At 49.8% G+C, this 20,832-nt stretch overlaps 1 protein-coding gene across 3 annotated transcripts in view; it reads right to left on the minus strand.

Moving 5' to 3' along the window:
- CATSPERG (cation channel sperm associated auxiliary subunit gamma) overlaps positions 1 to 20,832 on the minus strand; it is a 38,165-nt gene that overhangs the window by 2,044 nt on the left and 15,289 nt on the right. For 2 of the 3 annotated variants that reach the window (XM_060185866.1, XM_060185869.1), the window contains exons 6-22: positions 17,058 to 17,129; positions 16,803 to 16,919; positions 15,635 to 15,685; positions 15,401 to 15,530; positions 12,381 to 12,492; positions 9,006 to 9,164; positions 8,764 to 8,888; positions 6,942 to 7,155; positions 6,554 to 6,616; positions 6,277 to 6,475; positions 6,055 to 6,173; positions 5,834 to 5,914; positions 5,689 to 5,745; positions 4,303 to 4,459; positions 4,104 to 4,167; positions 3,901 to 3,996; positions 3,581 to 3,667 (exon numbers count right to left, since the gene is read on the minus strand). In XM_060185866.1, coding sequence (XP_060041849.1) covers positions 3,581 to 3,667; positions 3,901 to 3,996; positions 4,104 to 4,167; positions 4,303 to 4,459; positions 5,689 to 5,745; positions 5,834 to 5,914; positions 6,055 to 6,173; positions 6,277 to 6,475; positions 6,554 to 6,616; positions 6,942 to 7,155; positions 8,764 to 8,888; positions 9,006 to 9,164; positions 12,381 to 12,492; positions 15,401 to 15,530; positions 15,635 to 15,685; positions 16,803 to 16,919; positions 17,058 to 17,129 — 1,903 coding nt within the window. The remainder of the gene's footprint in view (positions 1 to 3,580; positions 3,668 to 3,900; positions 3,997 to 4,103; positions 4,168 to 4,302; positions 4,460 to 5,688; positions 5,746 to 5,833; positions 5,915 to 6,054; positions 6,174 to 6,276; positions 6,476 to 6,553; positions 6,617 to 6,941; positions 7,156 to 8,763; positions 8,889 to 9,005; positions 9,165 to 12,380; positions 12,493 to 15,400; positions 15,531 to 15,634; positions 15,686 to 16,802; positions 16,920 to 17,057; positions 17,130 to 20,832) is intronic. The other variant, XM_060185868.1, reaches the window with a different exon arrangement.

Consider the following 20,832-nt stretch of genomic DNA (forward strand, 5'->3'; position numbering starts at 1 on the left):
ATAGACACCTGCAGCCCTGCTTCACCGCCTGTGAAGTGAACCCCTATAGGTGGGGAGCTGGAGGCTCAAGTCAGGATCCTTAATCGGGTCCTTGCGCTTCATGTGGTGTGTGCTTAACACACTGTGCTACCACCTGGCCCCCTAAGTTATACATTCTATACTTCCTAGGTGCCAACTCCTTACATATTCCTTACTGACTTATTATTATCTTTTTAAAATATTTATTCCCTTTTGTTGACCTTGTTTTATTGCGATTATTATTGTTGTCGGCATTGTTGGATAGGACAGAGAGAAATGGAGACAGGAGAGGAAGAGAAAGAGAGACACCTGCAGACCTGCTTCACTACCTGTGAAGTGACTCCCCTGCAGGTGGGGAGCTGGGGGCTCGAACTGGGACCTTAAGTCAGTCCTTGCGCTTTGGCTGGTAGCACCTGCGCTTAACCCACTGTGCTACCGCCCAACTCCCTACAAGGACTCTTATTCCATAAGGTGGTGAAGCAGGTGTCTATCTTTCTTTCCTCCTCTCTGTCTTCCCCTCCTCTCTCCATTTCTCTCTGTCCTAACAACAACATCAATAACAACAACAATAATAACTACAATAAGTTAAAAAAAAAAACCACAAGGGCAACAAAAGGGAAAATAAATAAATACATAAAAAATAAAGTATACTTTGTGCACCTACCACAAATGGAGTTGCATCTCCATTTATTTACTCTCTTTTAACTTTATTTTAATGGAAAAGAGAAGGGGTCACTACCAGGCCACCCCATCACCTGGGTCCTTAGGAACTCCTGGGATTCTCACACAGATATGATGGGCCTAGACCTCTGGCAGATCCCTCTCTCCACTGTCACTGGTCCATCAAGAACAACATAATGGACCCCTCTGTGGACCCCTATAGGACTTTTCCCTTAATGTGGATCAATAATGGTCAGGAATGGTCTATTCTCTTGAAAGGAGGTTGCACAACATACTCTACCTACTACCCGAGGAAGATGGGTCCTGAAATTAATGCAGCCTGGAATGTTCCTAGCCGTGACCATAGAATGCAAGTTCAGACCTACAGGGATGCAGAGGTTACACAGGCTCCTGTGCAGAATATGGACCCCAGATCAAACTGATGGAGTTTATAGTTAACAATATTTATATACTTTCCTCAAATTTGAGAGCTACTTCTCTTCCCTGATCTAGCTTTCTAGTCCTTTTCCCAAATATGACATCATCTCCCCAGACAATAACCTGGGTCCACCTGTATATTAGCGGTCAGGTACAGGCAAAAACTAGTAAAGTCATGGGCCACTTGAAATACACCTAAAATAGCCCTACTAGCTTTTTCCAAAACAGAGACCCCAAATCTTCATCTGCAATATTCCAGCCTTTAGGTTCATGATTAGTCAACAATTTGTTCTGCTTTATATCTTATATCTTAACTCTTTTTCAGCAACCAGGTTCCAGATGCTACCATGATGCCAACCTGACTTCCCTGGGCAGATGACCCAACCAATATGTCCTGGAGCCCCACCACCCCAGATCCCTACCCCACTAGAGAAAGAGAGAGAGAGAGATTGGGAGTATGGATCGACCTGCCAATGCTGATGTTCAGTGGGGAAACAATTACAGAAACCAAACCTTCCACCTTCTGCACCCCATAATGATCTTGGGTCCATGTTCCCAGAGAGATAAAGAATAGGGAAGCTTGAGAGTCAGGCAGTAGTGCAGCAGGTTAAGCGCACATGGCACAAAGCCCAAGGACCGGCATAAGAATCGGGGTTCGAGCCCCCGGCTCCCTACCTGCAGGGGAGTCGCTTTACAAGAAGTGAAGTAGGTCTGCAGGTGTCTGTCTTTTTCTCTTCCTCTCTGTTCCCCTTCTCTCTCCATTTCTCTCTGTCCTATCTAACAATGATGACATCAGTAACAACAACAATAATAACTACAACAATAATGAAAAAGAACAAGGGCAACAAAGGGGAAAATAAATAAATATTAAAAAAAAGAATAGGGAAGCTATTAAGGGAGGGTATTGGATACAGAGTTCTGGAGGTGGGAACTGTGTGGAATGGCACCCCTCTTATCTTATAGTCTAGCCAATATTTCCATTAAAAAAGAAAGAAAGAGAGAGAAGGGGTTGGGAGAGACAAAGTTACCAGAGCACTGCTCAACCCAGTTTTTTTTTTTTCCTGAGGACTGAGCCTGAGACCTCATGAATGTCTTTTTTTTAACACATTTATTTATTTATTGTTGGATAGAGACAAACTGAGAGGGGAGGGAGAGAGGGGAGAGAGATAGAGAGACACCTGCAGTCCTGCTTTACCACTTGCAAAGCTTTCCCCCTGCACGTGGGGACCAGGGGCTTGAACACAGGTCCTTGTGCACTGTTATGTGTGTGCTCAACCAGGTGCTCCACCATCTGGCCCCCAAGAATGTCTTTTGCATAACTGTTACACTGTTTCCCTTACCCTTTTCTTTCCTTTTTACACCTTCTTCAGGTAGAAAAGAGACAGAGAAGCAAAGAAAGCCAGCACAGCATCAAAACTTCCTTCAGTGTTGTGGGGACTGGGTACAAACATGGACAGTGCCCATGGCAAAGTAGCACACTATCCAAGTGAGCTATTCTACTGGCCTCATTTTCCTACTACGATTACCACCACCACCACCACCACCACCACCACCACGACAAGGGCTCTCTGCCTACACAGGGAAGCCACTGATCCCATTGTTTGTTTTTTCTTTTCTCCTTTCCTTTATTTGGTAGGACAGAGAGAAATTGAGAGGGGAAGGATAGACAGAGAGAAAGAGAGATACCTGCAAGAACTGGTTCACACTCATGAAGCTTCTCCCCGGCAGGCAGGGACCTGGGATTTGAACCTGGGTCCTTGCACATGATAACTAGTGCACTCAACTGGGTACAACATTGCCTGGCTCCACTGTTCACTTTTTCTTTACTCATTACCCAAACAATACAGGTTGCACCCTGACTAGGTTTGTTATACTGTTCATTCACATCCTTCATTTGCACATGACCTTTTTTTTTTAATGAATAAAAAATAGTTCTAGAATCCTATTAACTAGTAAGTTTGTTGCTCCATTGTTTCATCCACTCATTAATACCTCCATTCATTCAAATGTCAATAAATGTCTACTGCGAGTTTACTACTTTGTTTTGTTCATCTCTCATTCAACAGATACTAGGATGAGTCTGTTGAGGACCTGCACAGAATCCACAGAACAGGGACAGCCTGGAAGGCACAAACCTGGGACCAGGAAGCCCAGGCAGAGGGCTTAGGGCTGGGATGGGGGAGGAATTGACAGAAGGGTCAGAGCAAAAATGGGGAAAGCATGGGAGAAGGAGAAGGCACCAACAGTCTCATCTGGACGGGTCTGGCAAAAAGTCCCCCTGCACGAATGGGTCATCTGATCTAAAAGCCCAGCGAAAGAAGAGGACCTGACATCGCAAACAGAGGAGGTATTTGAGGAGCTCAAAGGTTGTCAGTGCTGCTGTGGGACCCAGACCCTCCCAGAGGCTGGGGGCCGTGAGCAGTTGGGGCTAGCTCTGGGGATCTGCAGCCAGACAGCGACTCACGAGATGCCTGGGCTCTGATGGGATCTGATGTTGAAGGCCATGTCCTCGGTGGTCGTGTTCTTTGTGGTCCAGATGAGGCTGTTGGTCCTGCAGGACAGGGAACATAAGGGGGAGAGGAGGTGTGTGTGTGTTGTGTGTGTGTGTGTGTGTGTGTGTGTGTGTGTGTGGTGGGGGGGCTTGTCTAGCCAGAGAGGCTGGTGGGCAAGTGAAGAGGTGTGTGTGTGTGGGGGGGGGGGGGTTTGGGCAAACCTAGTGTGGGCGGGGCATTTCTGTGGACGTGGTCAGCATGGGCGGGCTGGGGGCAGGGCACAGGGGATTACTTGTCCTGTGGGCTGTTGAAGCGGAAGATCTCCTCCTCGCTGTAGTCCCGCACCTCCTCCATAGAAGGCCCGCCACCCACCACCTTGAGCACGTAGCTGTGGCGGGAGTGTGGAGAAACAAGCGCACTCAGGGCCCCGCCCCGCTGTAGCTCTCCCACTCTCACCCTGCCCACCCCGCCCCACTCCCGGGCTCAACCACCTACCTGCCCTGGAAGCTGCCAGAATCTCCCGTCACCAAGTCTTGGATCAAGAAGAAGGGGTAGAAGACTGTGGGGTTGGGGGAAGGGGGACAAGGGAAGCAGCAATTAGCTTGGCCCGAGAAGCAAAGGACCATGAGGGGAGGAAGGAGATATGGGGGCTAGGGGGTGGGGGAGATGAGGACTAGTGCCAAGAGCCACGCACCATCACGGAAGAGGAAGCAGGGCATCTCGGGGTCGACCTTTACGCAGTTGTAGTAGTGCTTGTTCATCAGCCTGTTGTACCCGAGAGTGTAGGTGATGTCAAAGGCTAGGCGCTTGCCCGGGGGGCAGCCAATGAACACTGGCACCATCAGGTTGCCCTGAGTGGGAGGGGCAAATGACCGATGAAAATTGTCTTTAAAACCATACTCAGGGGGTCGGGCGGTAGCGCAGTGGGTTAAGCGCACATGGCGTAAGGCGCAAGGACCGGCATCAAGCCCTGGGCTCCGCACCTGTAGGCGGTTACTTCACAGGCGGTGAACCAGGTCTGCAGGTGTCTTTGTCTCTCCCTCTCTGTCTTCTCCTCCTCTCTCACTTTCTGTCTGTCCTATCCCATAATAACAGCAACAATAACAAGGGCAACAAAAAATGGGTGGGGGTGGCCTCCAGGAGCAGTGGATTTGTAGTTTAGGCACTGAACCCCAATGATAACCCTGGAGGGGAAAAAAAAAAGGAGGGAGTCGTCAGGTGGTAACACAACGGGTTAAGCACACCTGGTGCAAAGCGCTAGGACTGGCGAAGGATCCTGGTTTGAGCCCCCATCTCCCCACCAGCAGGGGAGTCACTTCACAAAAGGTGAAGCAGGTCTGCATGTGTCTTTCTCTCCCCCTCTGTCTTCCCCTCCTCTCTCCACTTCTCTCTGTCCTATCAAACGACGACAACAACAATAATAACTACAACAACAATAAAACAACAAGGGCAACAAAAAGCAATAAATACATAAAAAGGAATGATTAGTGTAAAAGATGATCATAAGTGAGAAGGAAGAAATTATGAAAGGGGCCAGGCGTTGGCACACTTGGTTAAATGTGCACATTGCCATGTGCAAAGACGCAGGTTCAAGCCCCCAGTCCACATCTGTAGGGAGGAAGCTTCACGAATGGTGAACCAGTGCTGCAGTTGTCTCTCTCCTTCTCTCCTGTCCCTTCTCAATTTCTTTTTTTAATCTTTATTTATTTATTGAGTAGAGACAGCCATAAATTGAGAGGGAAGGGAGAGACAGAGAGGGAGAGAGACAGAGAGACACCTGCAGCACTGCTTTACCATTCGCAAAGCTTTCCCTCTGCAGGTGGGGACTGGGGGCTCGAACCTGAGTCCTTGTATATTGCAAATGTGCGCTCAACCAGGTGTGCCAACACCCGCCTCCCTTCTCAATTTCTATCTCTATCAAAAACAGAAATGAAATAATAGAAGAAAGAAAAAGGCAAGAAGAAAGGATGAGGACATTGATGGGGATTCCAGGGTGAAGCCTAGGGAATTAGCCCTGGGGAGGTTCACCCCAATCCCTTCCCTCCCTGGCACAAGGTCCCAGTGACCCTGGGTCCAGTACTTGCATGCGGGGCCCCAGTTTGGTGTCCTGGAAGCAGTAGCCAGCCGAATCCACCACCTGTGGGCAGGAAGAAGAGGTGGGTGGTGGTGGTGGCCCCAGTCTTGCTCCATCCTGATGCCCCTCCCCTCTAAGGATCTGGACGCACCCTGACCACCATGGATGTCTTCAGGAGGTGGTGTCCACTGATGCCCTGGTCGAAGCAGACGCTTTTGTCACTGAGTGTAATCTGGGGGGGAGGGACGGGGTGGAGAAGGAAGGTAGAAATCGAGTAAACCATCCTGAGGAGACTGAGAGGATCCTCGTGGGCTCCCACTACCCCGGCCCTGCACCCCAGTAGCTAGGCATCCCCTCCGCGCCGGGTCTCACCCAGAAGAACACGGAGTTGCGATTAATAAGGACCTGCTCCTTCACCGTCACGTCGATGCACTTGGGGTCGGCCAGCACCACACCCAGGCCCACCTCGCTCTGCAGCTTGCTGGAGTAGCCTAAGCGAGCAGGGCGGGGGGGGGGGGGGGGCTCAAGCCAGGAGCCAAGAGGGCTCCCCTCCCAGACTGCCCCCAAACCATAACACAGGCCCTGCCCACCCACCGAATTGGAGATCCGACTTGATGAATTCCCCCGCATGGGTCAGGAAGAGTGAGAAGGTGTAGCTGGTGCCCTTGTCCAGGAAAATGCGCTCGGGCAGCTCGTACTTGGGCTTCAGGTTGTAGATCTTTTCGTAGCTGGACATGTCCAGGTGTGCGTTAGCCTTAGTCCGCCAGTTGCTCGCCAGGTAGAAGTAGTAATGCTGGGGGAGGGGTCATGGGGGGATCAGCGCAGGGGAGGTGTTGGGGGTAGGGGTGGGAGGAACACCCTTTCCACGCACCTGATCCTGTTTCTTGTTCTTCCACCAGCGCCAGGTGGAGTCGTGCACGGGGTCCGCATATGGCTGCAGGGACCACGGGTACCATAAGATGTTGGAGGTGTGTGTGGGGGTCCCCTGGCCTCCTAGCTTCAGAGTGTACCCCATCCTCCCCCTAACCCTGCTTTCAGCACAAAGGCCACACCCCCAAAGCCATTTCCCCAAAGAGCCTCACCTTTCCAGCCCACAAACCCCCTTCCTCCTTGGCAGCTAATTCTCTGTGTGAGCCCCACCCCAGCACCCCCAAAGTCCTCCGCCCCACCCCATGGATCCCCACTCCATGGTGATGCCTGCAGCAACTCTCCGGGTCCTGCTCCCAGCCCAAGTTGCAGCCGGACCCTGGGGGGCTCACCTTGTGGTACCTGGAGTGCAGCCAGAGCAGGTAATAGACGAGGCCTTGGTAGACCGCCAGCGAGTTCTTGTTGTGGAAGCCGGAGCGCTCTAGTACCCGGGGCGGTAGTGCCTGGTAGCGCTCCTGGCGCGTGTAGATCTGTGGGTTGGGCAGGTCCCTGATCCGCATCACCGAGAACGGGCAGAGGTTTTTGAAGCTCAGAGTTGGCTGGGCCCTGGGCAGGGAGAGTGGGGACAGCATTTGACTCTGCAGCTGGGGGCCACACACTGAGGTGGGGGGGGGTGTGGGGCCCTAAGGGACTGGCTTCTTGTTCCTTCCTTTTTCTTTATATTAATTTATTTACTTTGATAGAACAGAGAGAAATTGAGAGGTGGAGGGGACAGACAGAGGAGAGACCTGCAGTACTGTGTCTAGCTCAGGAAGCTTCCCCCCTGCAGGTGGGGACCAAGGGCTTGAACCAGGGTCCTTACCTGGGGTAACACGTGCATTCAGCTGCCTGTGCCACAACCTGGCCCCTCTCTCTCACTCTCTCTCCCTTTCCCATCTTTCTTTCTTTCTTTCCTCAGAGCACTACTCAGCTCTGGCTTAAGGTAGTGCTGGGGATTGAACCTGGGTCATTTAGTGCCTCAGGAATGAAAGGTTTTTTTTTTTTCATCTTTTAATTTTTTGTATAAAGACTATGTGAACTACCCAGCCCACTGACTCATTTTGCAGCCCTGACCTTCCTCCTCAACCTCAGCCCCAGGTCCCTGAGTCCCCAGACCACAGCCCTAGGCCTCCACCCAGATGTTCCTCCCTTGCATGGGCCTATTCACCTTCTAAAGCCACCTTCCACCTCCCTCTTGCCCTCCCCTTCCTGGAGCCCTCTGCAGAGGACCAGGGCAGCTTGTCTGCTTTTCTGTGCACAGTAGAATCTGACCATATTGTCTCTTTCCTTAGCCTCACTATGACCCGCAAGATGAGGTTCAAGTTCTTCTCAGGCTCATTGAATCTTCCCCTGCCACCCACCCACCATGCCACACTATTGTTTCTATAGCTGTCAGTTCTGGAATGCCCAAGCTTTTTTTCTTTTTTTATATCTTTTAATTAATTTATTGGATAGAAACAGAGAAGTCAAGAGAGACAGAGAGACAGAGAGAGAGACCTGCAGCACTGTTTCTCATTTATGAAGTTTCTGCCCTGCGGGTGGTAACATGCCCACGCTACCAGGCGTGCCACCACCACCAGGCCCCCAACCCAGTCTCCTTTCTTGGGGTGGGGGGCAGCTTTTGCCTACATACACCCAGTCTGGGACATCCAGCTTGGTCTCCCCCACCAACCCCCTCCCCATACCCCCCCAATAGGCCAGACCACTGCCCATCTCTGGTTTGATGGTGCTGGGGATCAAACCTCAGACCTCAGAGCCTCAGGTATGAAAGCCTTTTGCAGAATCATTATGCTGTTTCCCCAGCCCACAACTCAAGTCTTTTCATCTGGCCTCTTCTTTCTCACCCTGAAGTCACAGCTCCTGCAGTTCTTCCTTGATGCCGCCCCAGCCCCCGCCCCCCCCCCCCCCCCCCCTTATTTTTTGCTCTCCCTTTTCAGGGCACTGCTCAGGTCTGGCTTATGGTGGTGCTATGGTCTGAACCTGGGAACTCAGAGCCTCAAGCAAGACAGTCTCTTCGTAGAACCACTGTGCTGTCTCCCCCACTCTCCTGGAGCTCTTCCTCCTTGAAGTGCCTCCCCCACCCCAGGCTGCGCTAGCCCCCTCCTTTGAGGTTCCTTAGCCCCTTGTTGCCCTGGGGCTGTCTTGGGAGTGGTGTGCCATCTGGCCTTGCCTCACCCTAGCTGTGCTTGCTGCACCAGGGTGCGCTGGTTGTTGACCTGCTGGTACATCAGCAGCTTCTCAACGGGCACCACCCGCTTCACCAGCTTGCTCTGCTGTTGCTTGTTCATGAGGAACATCAGCTGAGGCCGGAAGGTGGGGGCAGCTGAGCAGGGGGCAGTCCCGGCAGGAGCACCCCTCCAGCTGCTGCCCTCCCCCTTCGCCCCCCCATCCCCACAGCCCTCCCCCTGGCCGGGCACCTGATACAGTCTGTTGTCCTCGTAGAAGAGGGTGACCATGGTCTCGTTCTGGGTGTAGAGGGATGACATCTTCATGGCATTTAGGCTGATGAGCACATCCCAGCCCCTTGATGGGAACAGCTTATACAGACGGTAGGTGCCCTCCACAAGATACCAGATCTGGGGGGAGGGGGGCTGTCAGCCGGGGGTGCGTGCTAGGCCTCCGGGACACCTCCTCACCTCCCCCCCCTGCAGGGTGTGATGATGGTACAATGAGCTGGCAGGCCTTCTCTCTGTGGAGCCAGCTCGACTGCCTGGCACCCCACTCTTCTGCCCACAGCCCCCAACTCTACATGAGAAAAGGACTCTGCCATCTTGGTCTGGTGGGGTTTCTGTTACCTGTGGCTGAAACACTCCTATGTATATACAGTCCCCTCCCCACAGAGGCTGGGCTTCCTGGGACTCAGCTTGTTGTTTTTTAAATATTGTATTTTTTTATTAATGAGAAAGATAGGAGGAGAGACAGAGAGAGAAAGAACCAAACATCACTGTGGTACATGTGCTGCCAGGGATTGAACTCAGGACCTCATGTTTGATAGTCCAATGCCTCATCCACTGTGCCACCTCCCGGACCACTCATCTTGCTTTTTCACCCCATTCTTTGCACCCTCTGGAGGTCACACTTTCACCCTGGTTTCTTTTCCATCTCTGCACTGACGCCCACCCCCCATGCATATAACACTCTGCAGCCCTTCCATGAAATATTTGCTTTTAAAGTATGTTTATTTATTTATTTATATTATTGAATAGAAGACAAAGAGAAATTGAGAGGGGAGGGGGAAGATAGACGGAGAGAGACAGAGAGACACCTGCAGCCCTGCTTCACCACTTGCAAAGCTTTCCCCCTGCAGGTGGGGACCGGAGGCTTGGACCTGGGTCCTTGTGCACTGTAATGTGTGCACTTAGCCAGGTGTGCCACCACCTGGCCCCTAAGTAAATATTTCTTTCTTTATATTTTATTATCTTTATTTACTAGATACAGACAGCCAGAAATCAAGAAGAATGGGGTGATAGAGAGGGAGAGAGAAGAGGCCAGGTGGTAACACAGTGGGTTAAGTGCACATGGTGCAAAGCACAAGGACTGGCCTAAGGATCCTGGTTCTAGCCCCCTGCTCCCCACCTGTAGGGGGTCACTTCACAAATGGTGAAGGAGGTCTGCAGATGTCTGTCTTTTTCCCTCCCTATCTCCCCTTCATTTCTCTATTTCTCTTAGACGTAACAACAACAATAGCAATAAAAATAATAACAAGGGCAACAAAAATGGGAAAAAATGGCCTCCAGGAGCAGTGGGTTCATAGTACAGGCAAGCCCCAGCAATAACACTGCAGGCAAAAAAAGGGGGGGCTTCAGGTGGTAGCGCAGCACGTTAAGTGCATGTGGCACAAAGCACAAGGACCAGCTAAGGATCCCGGTTCAAGTCCCCGGCTCCCCATCTGCAGATGAGTTGCCTCTTAGGTGTTGAAGCAGGTCTGCAGGTGTCTATCTTTCTGTCCCCCTCTCTGTCCTTTCCAACAACAATGACATCTATAACAACGATAATAAAACAACAAGGGCAACGAAAGGGAATAAATAAATATTAAACAAATAGAAAGAAAAGAAAATAGAGGGAGAAAGAGACAGAGACACCTGCAGCACTGCTTCACCACTTGTAAAGCTTTTCTGCGGCAGCTAGGGACCAGGGGCTTCAACTCAGGTCCTTGAGCATTATAACAAATGTGCTCAACCCGGTGTGCCACCACCTGTCCCCATAAATATTCCTTTAAAACTTTATTTATGAGGGAGAGAAAAGAGAGCATCAGAGCATCACCCTGGTTCATGGGATGCCAGGGATCAAAAATGGGACGTCATGCGTGAGAGCTGAATGCTTTACTTCCTGTGCCTCTGAAATAAATAAATCTTTTAAAAAAAAATGAGAAGCTTGGTGGTGCACCTGGTTGAGTACACATGATAAAGTGCACAAAGGCACAGGTTCAAGTCCCCAGTCCCCACCCACAGGGAAGGAACTTCCCAAGTGATGAAGTAGTGCTACAAATATCTATCTTTCTTTCTCCCTATCTCCCCTTCTCTCTCAATTTCTCCATGTCTCTATTCAATAAATGCATAAATATACCTTCAGTAGTGTGGTATCTCTCCTCTCTCTCTATCTCTCTCTGTCTCTTTTACCAGAGCATGCTCAGCTTTGGCTTATTGTGGTGCATGGGATTGAACCTGGGAATTTGAAGCCTCAGGCATGAGAGTCTCTTTACATAACCATTATGCTATCTACCCCTGCACCCCCCCCCCAGTCTCTCCTCTCTATTTGAATAAAATAGTGGTTTAGGGAACAGTGAAACTACATGTCTGAGGGCACAACTGGGGAAGGGGGGATAATACAGTTTGTAAGGACCCGGATTCAAGCCCCAGGCCCACACCTGCAGGGATAAAGCTTTGTGAACAGTGAAGCAGTGCTACATCTCTCTCTTTCTCGCTCTCTCTACTCATCTTCCCTTGCCCCTCAGAGTTCTGTCTCTATGCAATAAATTATAAAGTGTCTCTTAAAAGAGAAAAAAAAAAGGAAAGTTGCACCCAGGAGACCGCTTAACATCACATGCAAGGCCCTCTTTCAGTCCCTGATGACACACTGGGTGGGGGGCGGCAAGTAATAGCTCACTAGGTAGAGTGTTTGTCTTGCCACACATCTGGCCCAGGTTCAAGTCTCAGCAACACATGGAGACACTATGGCAACAGAGGAAGCTCTAGTGCTGTTGTGTCATTCCCCTCTCTCTGTCTGTCTAGATGAAAAAGTAGCACAGAGCAGTGAAACCGTGCATGCATCAGGCCCTGGTTCCACAAACAGGAAAGAGAGAAACAGACAGAGACAGTGAGAGACCACTTCCTTGAGTTCCTGGGTTCAGTTTTATTGTAAATATTGTATTTATTTTCCCTTTTGTTGCCCTTGTTGTTTTTATTGTTGTGGTTATTATTGTTGTTCTTATTGATGTTGTCGTTGTTGGATAGGAGAGAAATGGAGAGAGGAGGGAAGGACAGAGGGGAGAGAGAAAGTTAGACACCTACAGACCTGCTTCACTGCCTGTGAAGTGACTGCCCTGCAGGTGGGGAGTCGGGGGCTTGAACTGGGATCCTTCTGCTGGTCCTCATGCTTTGCGCCACATGCGCTTATCCCGCTGTGCTACCGCTCGACTCCCACCTGGATTCAGTTCTAAAGTGAGACTCTGTTCCCCCTGTCCTGGGATCCCTGAGAGTATTCCCTCCCCTTCAGATAGCAAGTATGGAAAGCAGACCATGGGCTTTGGGGTGGAGCAGACAAGAAGCAAGGAGAGGGACAGAGCAACTCACCTCCTCATTCTCAGTGACAACAGCTATGTCCCCTCGATATGAGTTGACCAGGTACTTGATGGTCAGTTCCTTGGGGAAGTCAGCTAGGTAGATGAAGTTTTCATTGCTGTGGCTGCAAGGGCAAAGGTGAGAGATGGGACACCCTGCCAAGGCCCTGGGATTGAGTCTGGGACCTGAAACACCTCTGATCCCCTCTTCTCTGGGCCTGACACAGCACAGCACAGCACAGCACAGCACAGCACAGCAGCCCTGCATGCCGACTGCATTCACTTTTTCCTCTCTTTTTCTTTCTATTTTTTGGTTCCAGGGTTATCACTAAGCCTGCACTATGCATCCACTGCTCTGTGTGGCCCCATTTTTTCCATTTTATTAGACAGAGAGGAGAAGGAGATAGAAAGGAAGGGATAAGGGAGTCAGGCGGTAGTACAGCAGGTTAAGCTCAGGTGCTGCAAAGTGCAAGGACCAGTGTAATGATCCAGGTTGGAGCCCCCAGCTCCAAACCTGCAGGGTAGATGCTTCACAGGCAGTGAAGCTGGTCTGCAGGTGTCTATCTTTCTCTCCCCTTCTTTGTCTTCCCCTCCTCTCTCCATTTCTCTCTGTCTTATCCAGCAACAACAATAATAACTCAATAATAAAACAACAAGGGCAACAAAAGGGAATAAATAAATATTGAAAATTAAAAAAAATAAAGGAAGGGAGAAAAGACACCTGCAGGCTTGGTTTCCTACTTAATAAAATGTCTCTATTGCAGGTGGGGAATGAGGGGTTCGAACCTGGATCCTTGTGCAGTTCCACTTCATACTATGCGCACTTAGATAGGTGCACCACCACCTAGCCCATGCATTCACTTTTCCTTTTCTCAATAATTTTTTTTTTTTTGTCTGCAGGGTTATCGCTGAGGCTCTGTGCTTGCACTACAAACCCACTGCTCCAGGAAGCCACTTTTCCCCATTTTGGTTGTCATTGCTGTTGTTGTTAGGTAGGACATACAGAAACTGAGAGAGGAGGGGAAGATAGAGAAGGGGAAAGAAAGACAGACACCTGCAGACCTGTTTCACTGCTTGTTGTGACTCCCCTGCAGGTGGGGAGCCTGGGGCTCAAACTGGGATCCTTACACTGGTCTGTGCGCTTCACACCATGTGCACTAACCTGCTGTGCTACCTCCAGGCCCCCAATTTATTTTTATTTTAATGTGAGAGAAGTACAGATACAGATCCACAGGTAGACCAGAGCACTGCTCTGCTCTGGCTGATGGTGGTGCTGGGGATTGAACCTGAGATCTTGGAGCCTGAAGCATGAAAGTCCTTTGCAGAACCATCACGATGTTTCCCCCACACACCACATTTGCTTTGTAATAGCACCCAAAGGAACATGGGGTTCTAGTTCCTGCTTCAAACCTGGGCCATCTGCAAACAGGTACAGTCCCTGGAATTGCCTCAAATGCCACCAGATAGCATAATGGTTATGCAAATGGCTCTCATGTCTGATGCTCCCGAGTTCCAGGTTCAGTCCGTTCAGTCCATGTCACCACCATGACCAGAGTTGAACACTGCTCTCAAAAAGGAGAGAGAAGGGGTCCGGCAGTGGTGCAGTGGGTTAAGTAAGCGCACGTGGCTCCCCACCTGCAGGGGAGTCTCTTCACAGGCGGTGAAGCAGGTCTGCAGGTGTCTATCTTTCTCTCCCCATCTCTGTCTTCCCCTCCTCTCTCCATTTCTCTCTGTCCTATCCAACAATGAACAACATCAACAATGGTAACAATAATAGCCACAATGAGGCTACAACAAGGGCAACAAAAGGGGGAAAAAATGGCCTCCAGGAGCGGTGGATTCATGGAGCAGGCACCGAGCCCAGCAATAACCCTGGAGGAAAAAAAAAAAGGAGAGAGAGAGAGAGAGAGGAGAAAAGAAGAGAAGATAGAAGAGAGAAAGAGAGAGAGAGAAGGGTTCCAGGTGGTAGCACAATTGGCTGAACACGAATGTTACCATGCACCAGGACCAAATTTAAGCTCCCAATCCCCACCTGCCACCTGCAGTGGAGAAAGCTTTATGAGTGGTGAAGCAAGTCTACAAGTCTGTCTCTTTCTCTCTCTTATCTCTATCCTTCCTTCCTTCAATTCCTTTCTGTCTCTATCCAGTAAATAAACAAAATGTGTAATAAAGAACAAAAATCTGTTGTTAGAAAAAAAAGGAAAATCTTACTTGTGTTAATCCCTGCCTCCACAAAGAACTATTACTACTACAGTATAATGTATAACAAATAAATGCTACAATATATTTTATATATTTTATTTGTATATATATTTTATATTTATTCATTTTCCCCTTTGTTGCCCTTGTTGTTTCTCATTGTTGTTGTACTCATTGTTATTGATGTCATTGTTGTTGGATAGGACAGAGAGAAATGGAGAGAGGAGGGGAAGACAGAGAAGGGGAGAGAGAGATAGACATCTGCAGACCTACTTCACTGCCTGTGAAGGAACTCCCCTGCAGGTGGGGAGCCATGGGCTCGAACCAGGATCCTTAAGCCGGTCCTTGTGCTATATATTTTATATTTCATACAATACATTATCACTTATTATATTATAGTTATATATAAAGCAAATTACTGTTTTTTTGTTGTTGTTGTTGTTTGCTTTTTGCCTCCAGTGTTATGTCTGGGGCTCAGTGCCAGCACTACAAATCCACTGCTGCTGGTGGCCATTTTTTACATTTTATTGGATACGACAGAGAGAAACTGAGCAAGGAGGGGGAGATAGACAGAGAGAAAGGAAAATAAACACCTGCAGACCTGCTTCACCACTTGTGAAGTGTTCTCTCCCCCACCCAGCCGCAGGTGCGGGGCTCGAGCAGGAGCCTTGTGAGGGTCCTTGCATTTAGTACTATGTATGTCTGGCCGGGTGCACCACTGCCCAGCCCCTTAAAACCAGTTTTTGTAAGAGCAGCTTCTCCCACGCCAGCCCCCTCATCGCAGTTCTGAAAGCCTGCTGCCGTCAGCAAGCCCAGGTGCACCTGGCTCCATACCTCTGCAGGAGGAAGTTGCCCCAGATGAACAGCAGGTGGTTGTAGGGGTTGTAGAACAAGCCCTTGGGGTCCATCAGGGTGGTGGTGTAGGACTCTGACCCCAGGAACATCAGGAACTGCAGGCCCCGAGCTGGCGGTGGCAGAAGCCAAATGGACACAGCGGTGAGGTAGGTAGAGCTCACTCGGATCCCTCCTGGCTGACACCCACCTTTGAGGCCCCTCTTCTCCTCCTACCGTCAGGGATGAATTCCGGGATGATGTAGAAGATGGACAGGACATCGGTGTCTATGGGTGAGAGAACACAGAAAACTCTCCTGAGACTCTGAGCTACTAAAAGGTGAAACAGGGGGCCTGGGCCTAGGGTGTGGTTTGGGATAAAGGCTTCGACTCCAGGGCATGAGGTGCCCAGGTCGATCCTTGGTATAAAATGTGCCAGAGGGATGCTCTGCTTCTTCCCTGGCCCCTCCCCTTCCCCTCCACCTCTCCTCCTTCCCCCTCTCCTTCCTCCTCCCAGCCCCTTTCCCCCTCTCTTTTCCCCCTCTCCCCTCCCCCTCCCCGTATCCTCTCCGCTTCCCCTTCCCCCTTCAGGTGGGAGCAGGGGCTCTAATTCTGGTCCTAGCACATGGCAATGCCTGCAATCAACAGGGTGCGGCACCACCCGCTCCCCCCCAATAAGTCTATTTTAAAACCAGCCAGCCAGCCAACCAGAAAACACCTTCAATATCTTCCTACTTGAACCTCTTAGCCCTTAGAGCTTCTGTATATGAATGATGTAAGGGTACTGCCTCTGAGAGGATTCAGTCTTGTTAGGGACCAAGACTTGCCTTTTCTGACCCTTTGGTTGGGGAGTGCAGTCCACAGTCTGCACACCTGTACGTGGCAGCCCTATTCTCATCTTGGATGCAATAAAGTAAAATCATATTTTGAGACTTCCAAATCTGGCCTCTCTCACCCTCCCCATTCCTCTCCCATCCCCTTCTGCTCCAGTCCCATTGTCTTCACTCAGTTTCTCCAGTCCAAGCCTCTGTTCCATCTGCCATCACTTCTTTTAATATTATTTATTTATTTATTATTGGATAGCGAAAGACAGAAAATGAGAGGGCAGGGGAAGATACACAGGAAAAGAACAGAGAGACACCTGCAGCCCTGCTTCACCACTCGTGAAGCTTTCTCCTGCAAGTGGGGACCAGCGGCTTGAACCTGGCTCTTTGTGCATAGTAACAAAGGTGCTTAACCCAATGTGCCACTTCCTCCCCCTGTCCCCCCCACCTCTCATGCAGGACTGGCCTCAACAGGCTTTCTCTGCTGAGCACAGGGTTCACATCTTGGGCTCCTGCCCCTCTGCTGTCTGCCCTGCCCGTTCCACCCCCACCCTGGGTGCACCCCAGACTGTCCCAGTTACCCAGTTCATAGGTGACCAGGCTGAACTTCTTCTTGGTGGGCTGTGGTTCCTCCACCAGCATCAGTAGCTTGCGATCGCTCGAGATGTACAAGGACCAGATTATGGAGCAGTTGGCAGCTAAACCGGAAGCGGGAGCTCCAGAGCAGTCCCGAAGGCCTGTCCTCCTCCAGTGCAACCCCCTCTCTCCCCCTCTCTCCCTCCAGCCCCCAGCCCCCAGCACCAGGACCTTGCCCCACCTTCCCCCACTGTCCCCACCTGCCTGGGTACCTTGTAACACTACGCACACCGGCCGCTGCTTGGGCAGCATCTGGAAGGACACGCGGCCATCTGCAGAGCAGGGCAGGTCCATCCTCAGCATCCTCCGGGGTCCATCCGTCCCCCACCACACCCATCTTCCAATGGCCAGGGACCCTAGCTCCTTGTTCCCTTAATCCTTGGGGCTCCAAGGGCAGGTCTCAGGGCCATGCATCCATCCTGTCCCTGTCTTCTTAGTCTGCCAGTGTGCGTGACCCAGGTTCAAGCCTGGGTCCCATCAAATTGGAGGAAGCTTTGGAGTTCTCTCATTCTCCCTCTCCCTCTCCCTCTCCCTCTCTCTCTCCCTCTTTTCTATTGGGGAAGAAAACATCGTCAGCAGTGACTCCCCACCTGTGGGAAAAGAAAAGGAAGGAGGAGGAGGAGGGGAAGAAGGGAGAAGAAGAAGATTGTAAGTGTTTCTGCTGGAGCTGAGAGATAGGCTCCAGCGGAAGTGAGCCAGTCTGAGCAGAGAGCCCAGCCCCACGGAGAGACAATCAGAACAAGGCTGCTCCTCTTCTCTTGGGGTGAACGGGACTAGTGGGAAGAGTGGATCTTTGGCCCCCATCAATGGTGTAGCTAACTGAAAATGAAGCCAGGTCATTAATAATAACTAATAATAATCGCACTCACCCTCCTAGCATTGTTTAGGAACTTTTTATGAGTCAGTTTTTCTTTTTGGGGGGGCAGGTGGTGGTGCATCTGGCTGAGCGCACACATGACAGTGATCAAGGACCCAGGTTCAAGCCCCTGGTTCCCATCTGCAGGGGGAAAGTTTCACAAGTGGTTTCACAAACTTTCTCTTTCCCTCCCTAGCTCCCCTCCCCTATCAATTTTGTTCTGTCTCTATTCAACAGTAAGTAAAATAAAAATATCAAAACAATTTTTTTTTGGCCAACAGGATTATCACTGGGGCTCATTACCTGCATCACTCCAATGTTCCTGGTGGCCATTTTCTTCTTTTTTAAAAAAATAGAGATAACCCCATCAGGGTTATCTCTGGAACTCAGTGCTGGCACTATAAATCCACTGCCCCCAGTGGCCTTTTTTTTTTCTTTCTCATTTTTTAAAATATTTATTTATTCTCTCTTGTTGCCCTTGTTTTCTTTTTATTGTTGTAGTTATTATTGTTGTCATTCTTTATGCATTGTTGTTGGATAGGACAGAGAGAAGAGCAGGATACATGTGTTATAATGCTCAAGCCCCCTGTGCCCACCTACAGCAGCAAAAGCTTCATGAGCTATGAGACAGTGCTGCAAGTGTCTCAGCTTCTCTTTCTCTATTTCTCCCTTCTCTGCCCATTCATTTCTGTCTCCACCCACCCATCCAAGCAGCCAGTCAATAAAGTGTTTTTTAAAAAGACAGAGGGTGAGGGGCCGAGCAGTAGTGCACCAGGTTGAGCGCACACATTTCAGTGCACAGGATTCAGGTTCAAGCACCTGGTCCCCATCTGCAGAAGAGCAGCTTCAAAAGTGGTGAAGCATGGCTGCAGGAGTCTCTCTGTCTCTTTCCTTCTCTACCTCCCTCTCCCCTTCTCAATCTCTTTTTTTATTTTATTTTTTAATATTTATTTATTTATTCCCTTTTGTTGCCCTTGTTTTATTGTTGTAGTTATTCTTATTGTCGTTGTTGTTGGATAGAACAGAGAGAAATGGGAGAGAGGGGAAGACAGAGAGGGGGAGACAAAGACAGACACCTGCAGACCTGCCTTACCGCTTGCGAAGCGACTCCCCTGCGGGGCGGGGGGGGGAAGGGGGGTCCTTGCGCTTTGTGCCACCTGCGCTTAACCCACTGTGCTACCGCCGACTGCCATCCCTTCCCCATCTCTCTGTCTCTAGCCAATAATAAAGAAAGAAGAGTTTAAAATGAAATGAAGAAGATAGAGACTGAAAGAGAGAAGACACACTGGACACTGTAGCACTGCTCTGCTGCTTGTGAAACTCCACCATGGCCCCCACCCCCCTGCCACCTCCACCCCCACCCCTGCAGGAGCTCCTATGGTGGCCTGAGGGCTCAAACCCAGGTCTTCACACCACAGTAATAATGTGTGCTCTACTGGGTAAGCCGTCTGGTGGTCCCCCGGTGCCACTTTTGACAGCACTATACTGGCATGATGAAGTAGGTACTAGTACTTTCATTAGCCTTGTTTAGCAGATGAGGAAATGAGGCCAAATAAAGAAGTTGCAGGCTAGGTCCAGCCTTAAGTGGCTTGGGGTGTATGTCTTCCTTTAAAAGAGTCTTTCTCTAAAACCCTTAGTAGGTTCAGGACCGGGAGACAGTTCTAAAAATCCCCTGGATCCAGCCTTCCCTGAAGTTGACCTGTCCTGGTCAGTTCACAAATTCGTTATACTTAAAAGATTTTTTTGTTTGTTAAATACTTATTTATTTCATGAATGAGGAACAGAGAGAAACCAGACCACCACTCAGCACCAGCATATGCAGTGACAGGGGTCAAGCCCCAGGGCCTCACCTATGCAAGCCGCAAATTTGCACCCCCCCAGGCTGTTTAAATGGATTTTGAATTAGGTTTCTGTTCTCTTTCTTTTTTTTTTTTTCTGTTTTTTTTTTTTTTGTTCTGTTCTCTTTCTTAACTATTTATCTATCTCTTGGATAGAGACAGAGAGAAATAGAGAGAGAGAAAGGCACCTGAAGCACTGCTTTACCGCTGTTGAAACAGTGTGGGGACGGGAGCTCTGAACCCAGATCCTCGTGCATGGAAACATGTGTGCCGGGGCTGGGTGGTGGCGCACCTGGTTGAGTGCACATATGACGGTGCACTATGACCCAGGATCAAGCCCCCGGTCCCCACCTGCAGGGGGAAAACTTCCTGAGTGGTGAAGCAGGGCTGCAAGTGTCTCTCTGTCTCCCTCCCTCTCTATCACCCCCCTTCCCTCTCAATTTCTGGTGTCTCTATCAAATAAGTGAAGATAACAACAACAACAACAAAAAAAAACTTTAAAAACTACTTTTAAAATACTGTATTTAAAGAAAAAGAGGGAGTCGGGTGGTAGCTCAGGGGTTAAGCGCAGGTGGCGCAAAACACAAGGAACTGCCTAAGGATCCCAGTTCAAGCCTCAGGCTCCCCTGCTGCAGGGGAGTCTCTTCACAGGCAGTGAAGCAGGTCTGCAGGTGTCTTTCTCTCCCCCTCTCTGTCTCCCCTCCTTTTTCCATTTCTCTCTGTCCTATCCAACAACGAAGACATGAATAACAATAATAATAATTACAACAATAAAACAACAAGGGCAAAAACAAAGGGAAAATGGATACTTTTTTTTTCTTTTTTTTTAATATTTTTATTTTATTTATTTTTTCCCTTTTGTTGCCCTTGTTTTTTTAATTGTAGTTATTATTGTTGTCATTGTTGTTGGATAGGACAGAGAGAAATGGAGAGAGGGAGGGGAAGACAGAGAGGAGGAGAGAAAGATAGACACCTGCAGACCTGCTTCACCGCCTGTGAAGCGACTCCCCTGCAGGTGGGGAGCCAGGGTTTGAACCGGGATCCTTATGCCAGTCCTTGTGCTCTGCGCCACCTGCGCTTAACCCGCTGCGCTATAGCCCGACTCCCCGGATAAATACTTTTTAAAAATTAAAAAAAAAAAAAGAAAGAGGGAGCCAGGCTGTAGCACAGTGGGTTAAGCACAGGTGGCACAAAGCACAAGGACCAGCATAAGGAACCCGGTTTGAGCCCCGGGCTCCCCACCTGCGGGGAATTTGCTTCACAGGCGGTGAAGCAGGTCTG

Source organism: Erinaceus europaeus, chromosome 2, assembly GCF_950295315.1.
Source record: "Erinaceus europaeus chromosome 2, mEriEur2.1, whole genome shotgun sequence".
NCBI lineage: Eukaryota > Metazoa > Chordata > Mammalia > Eulipotyphla > Erinaceidae > Erinaceus > Erinaceus europaeus.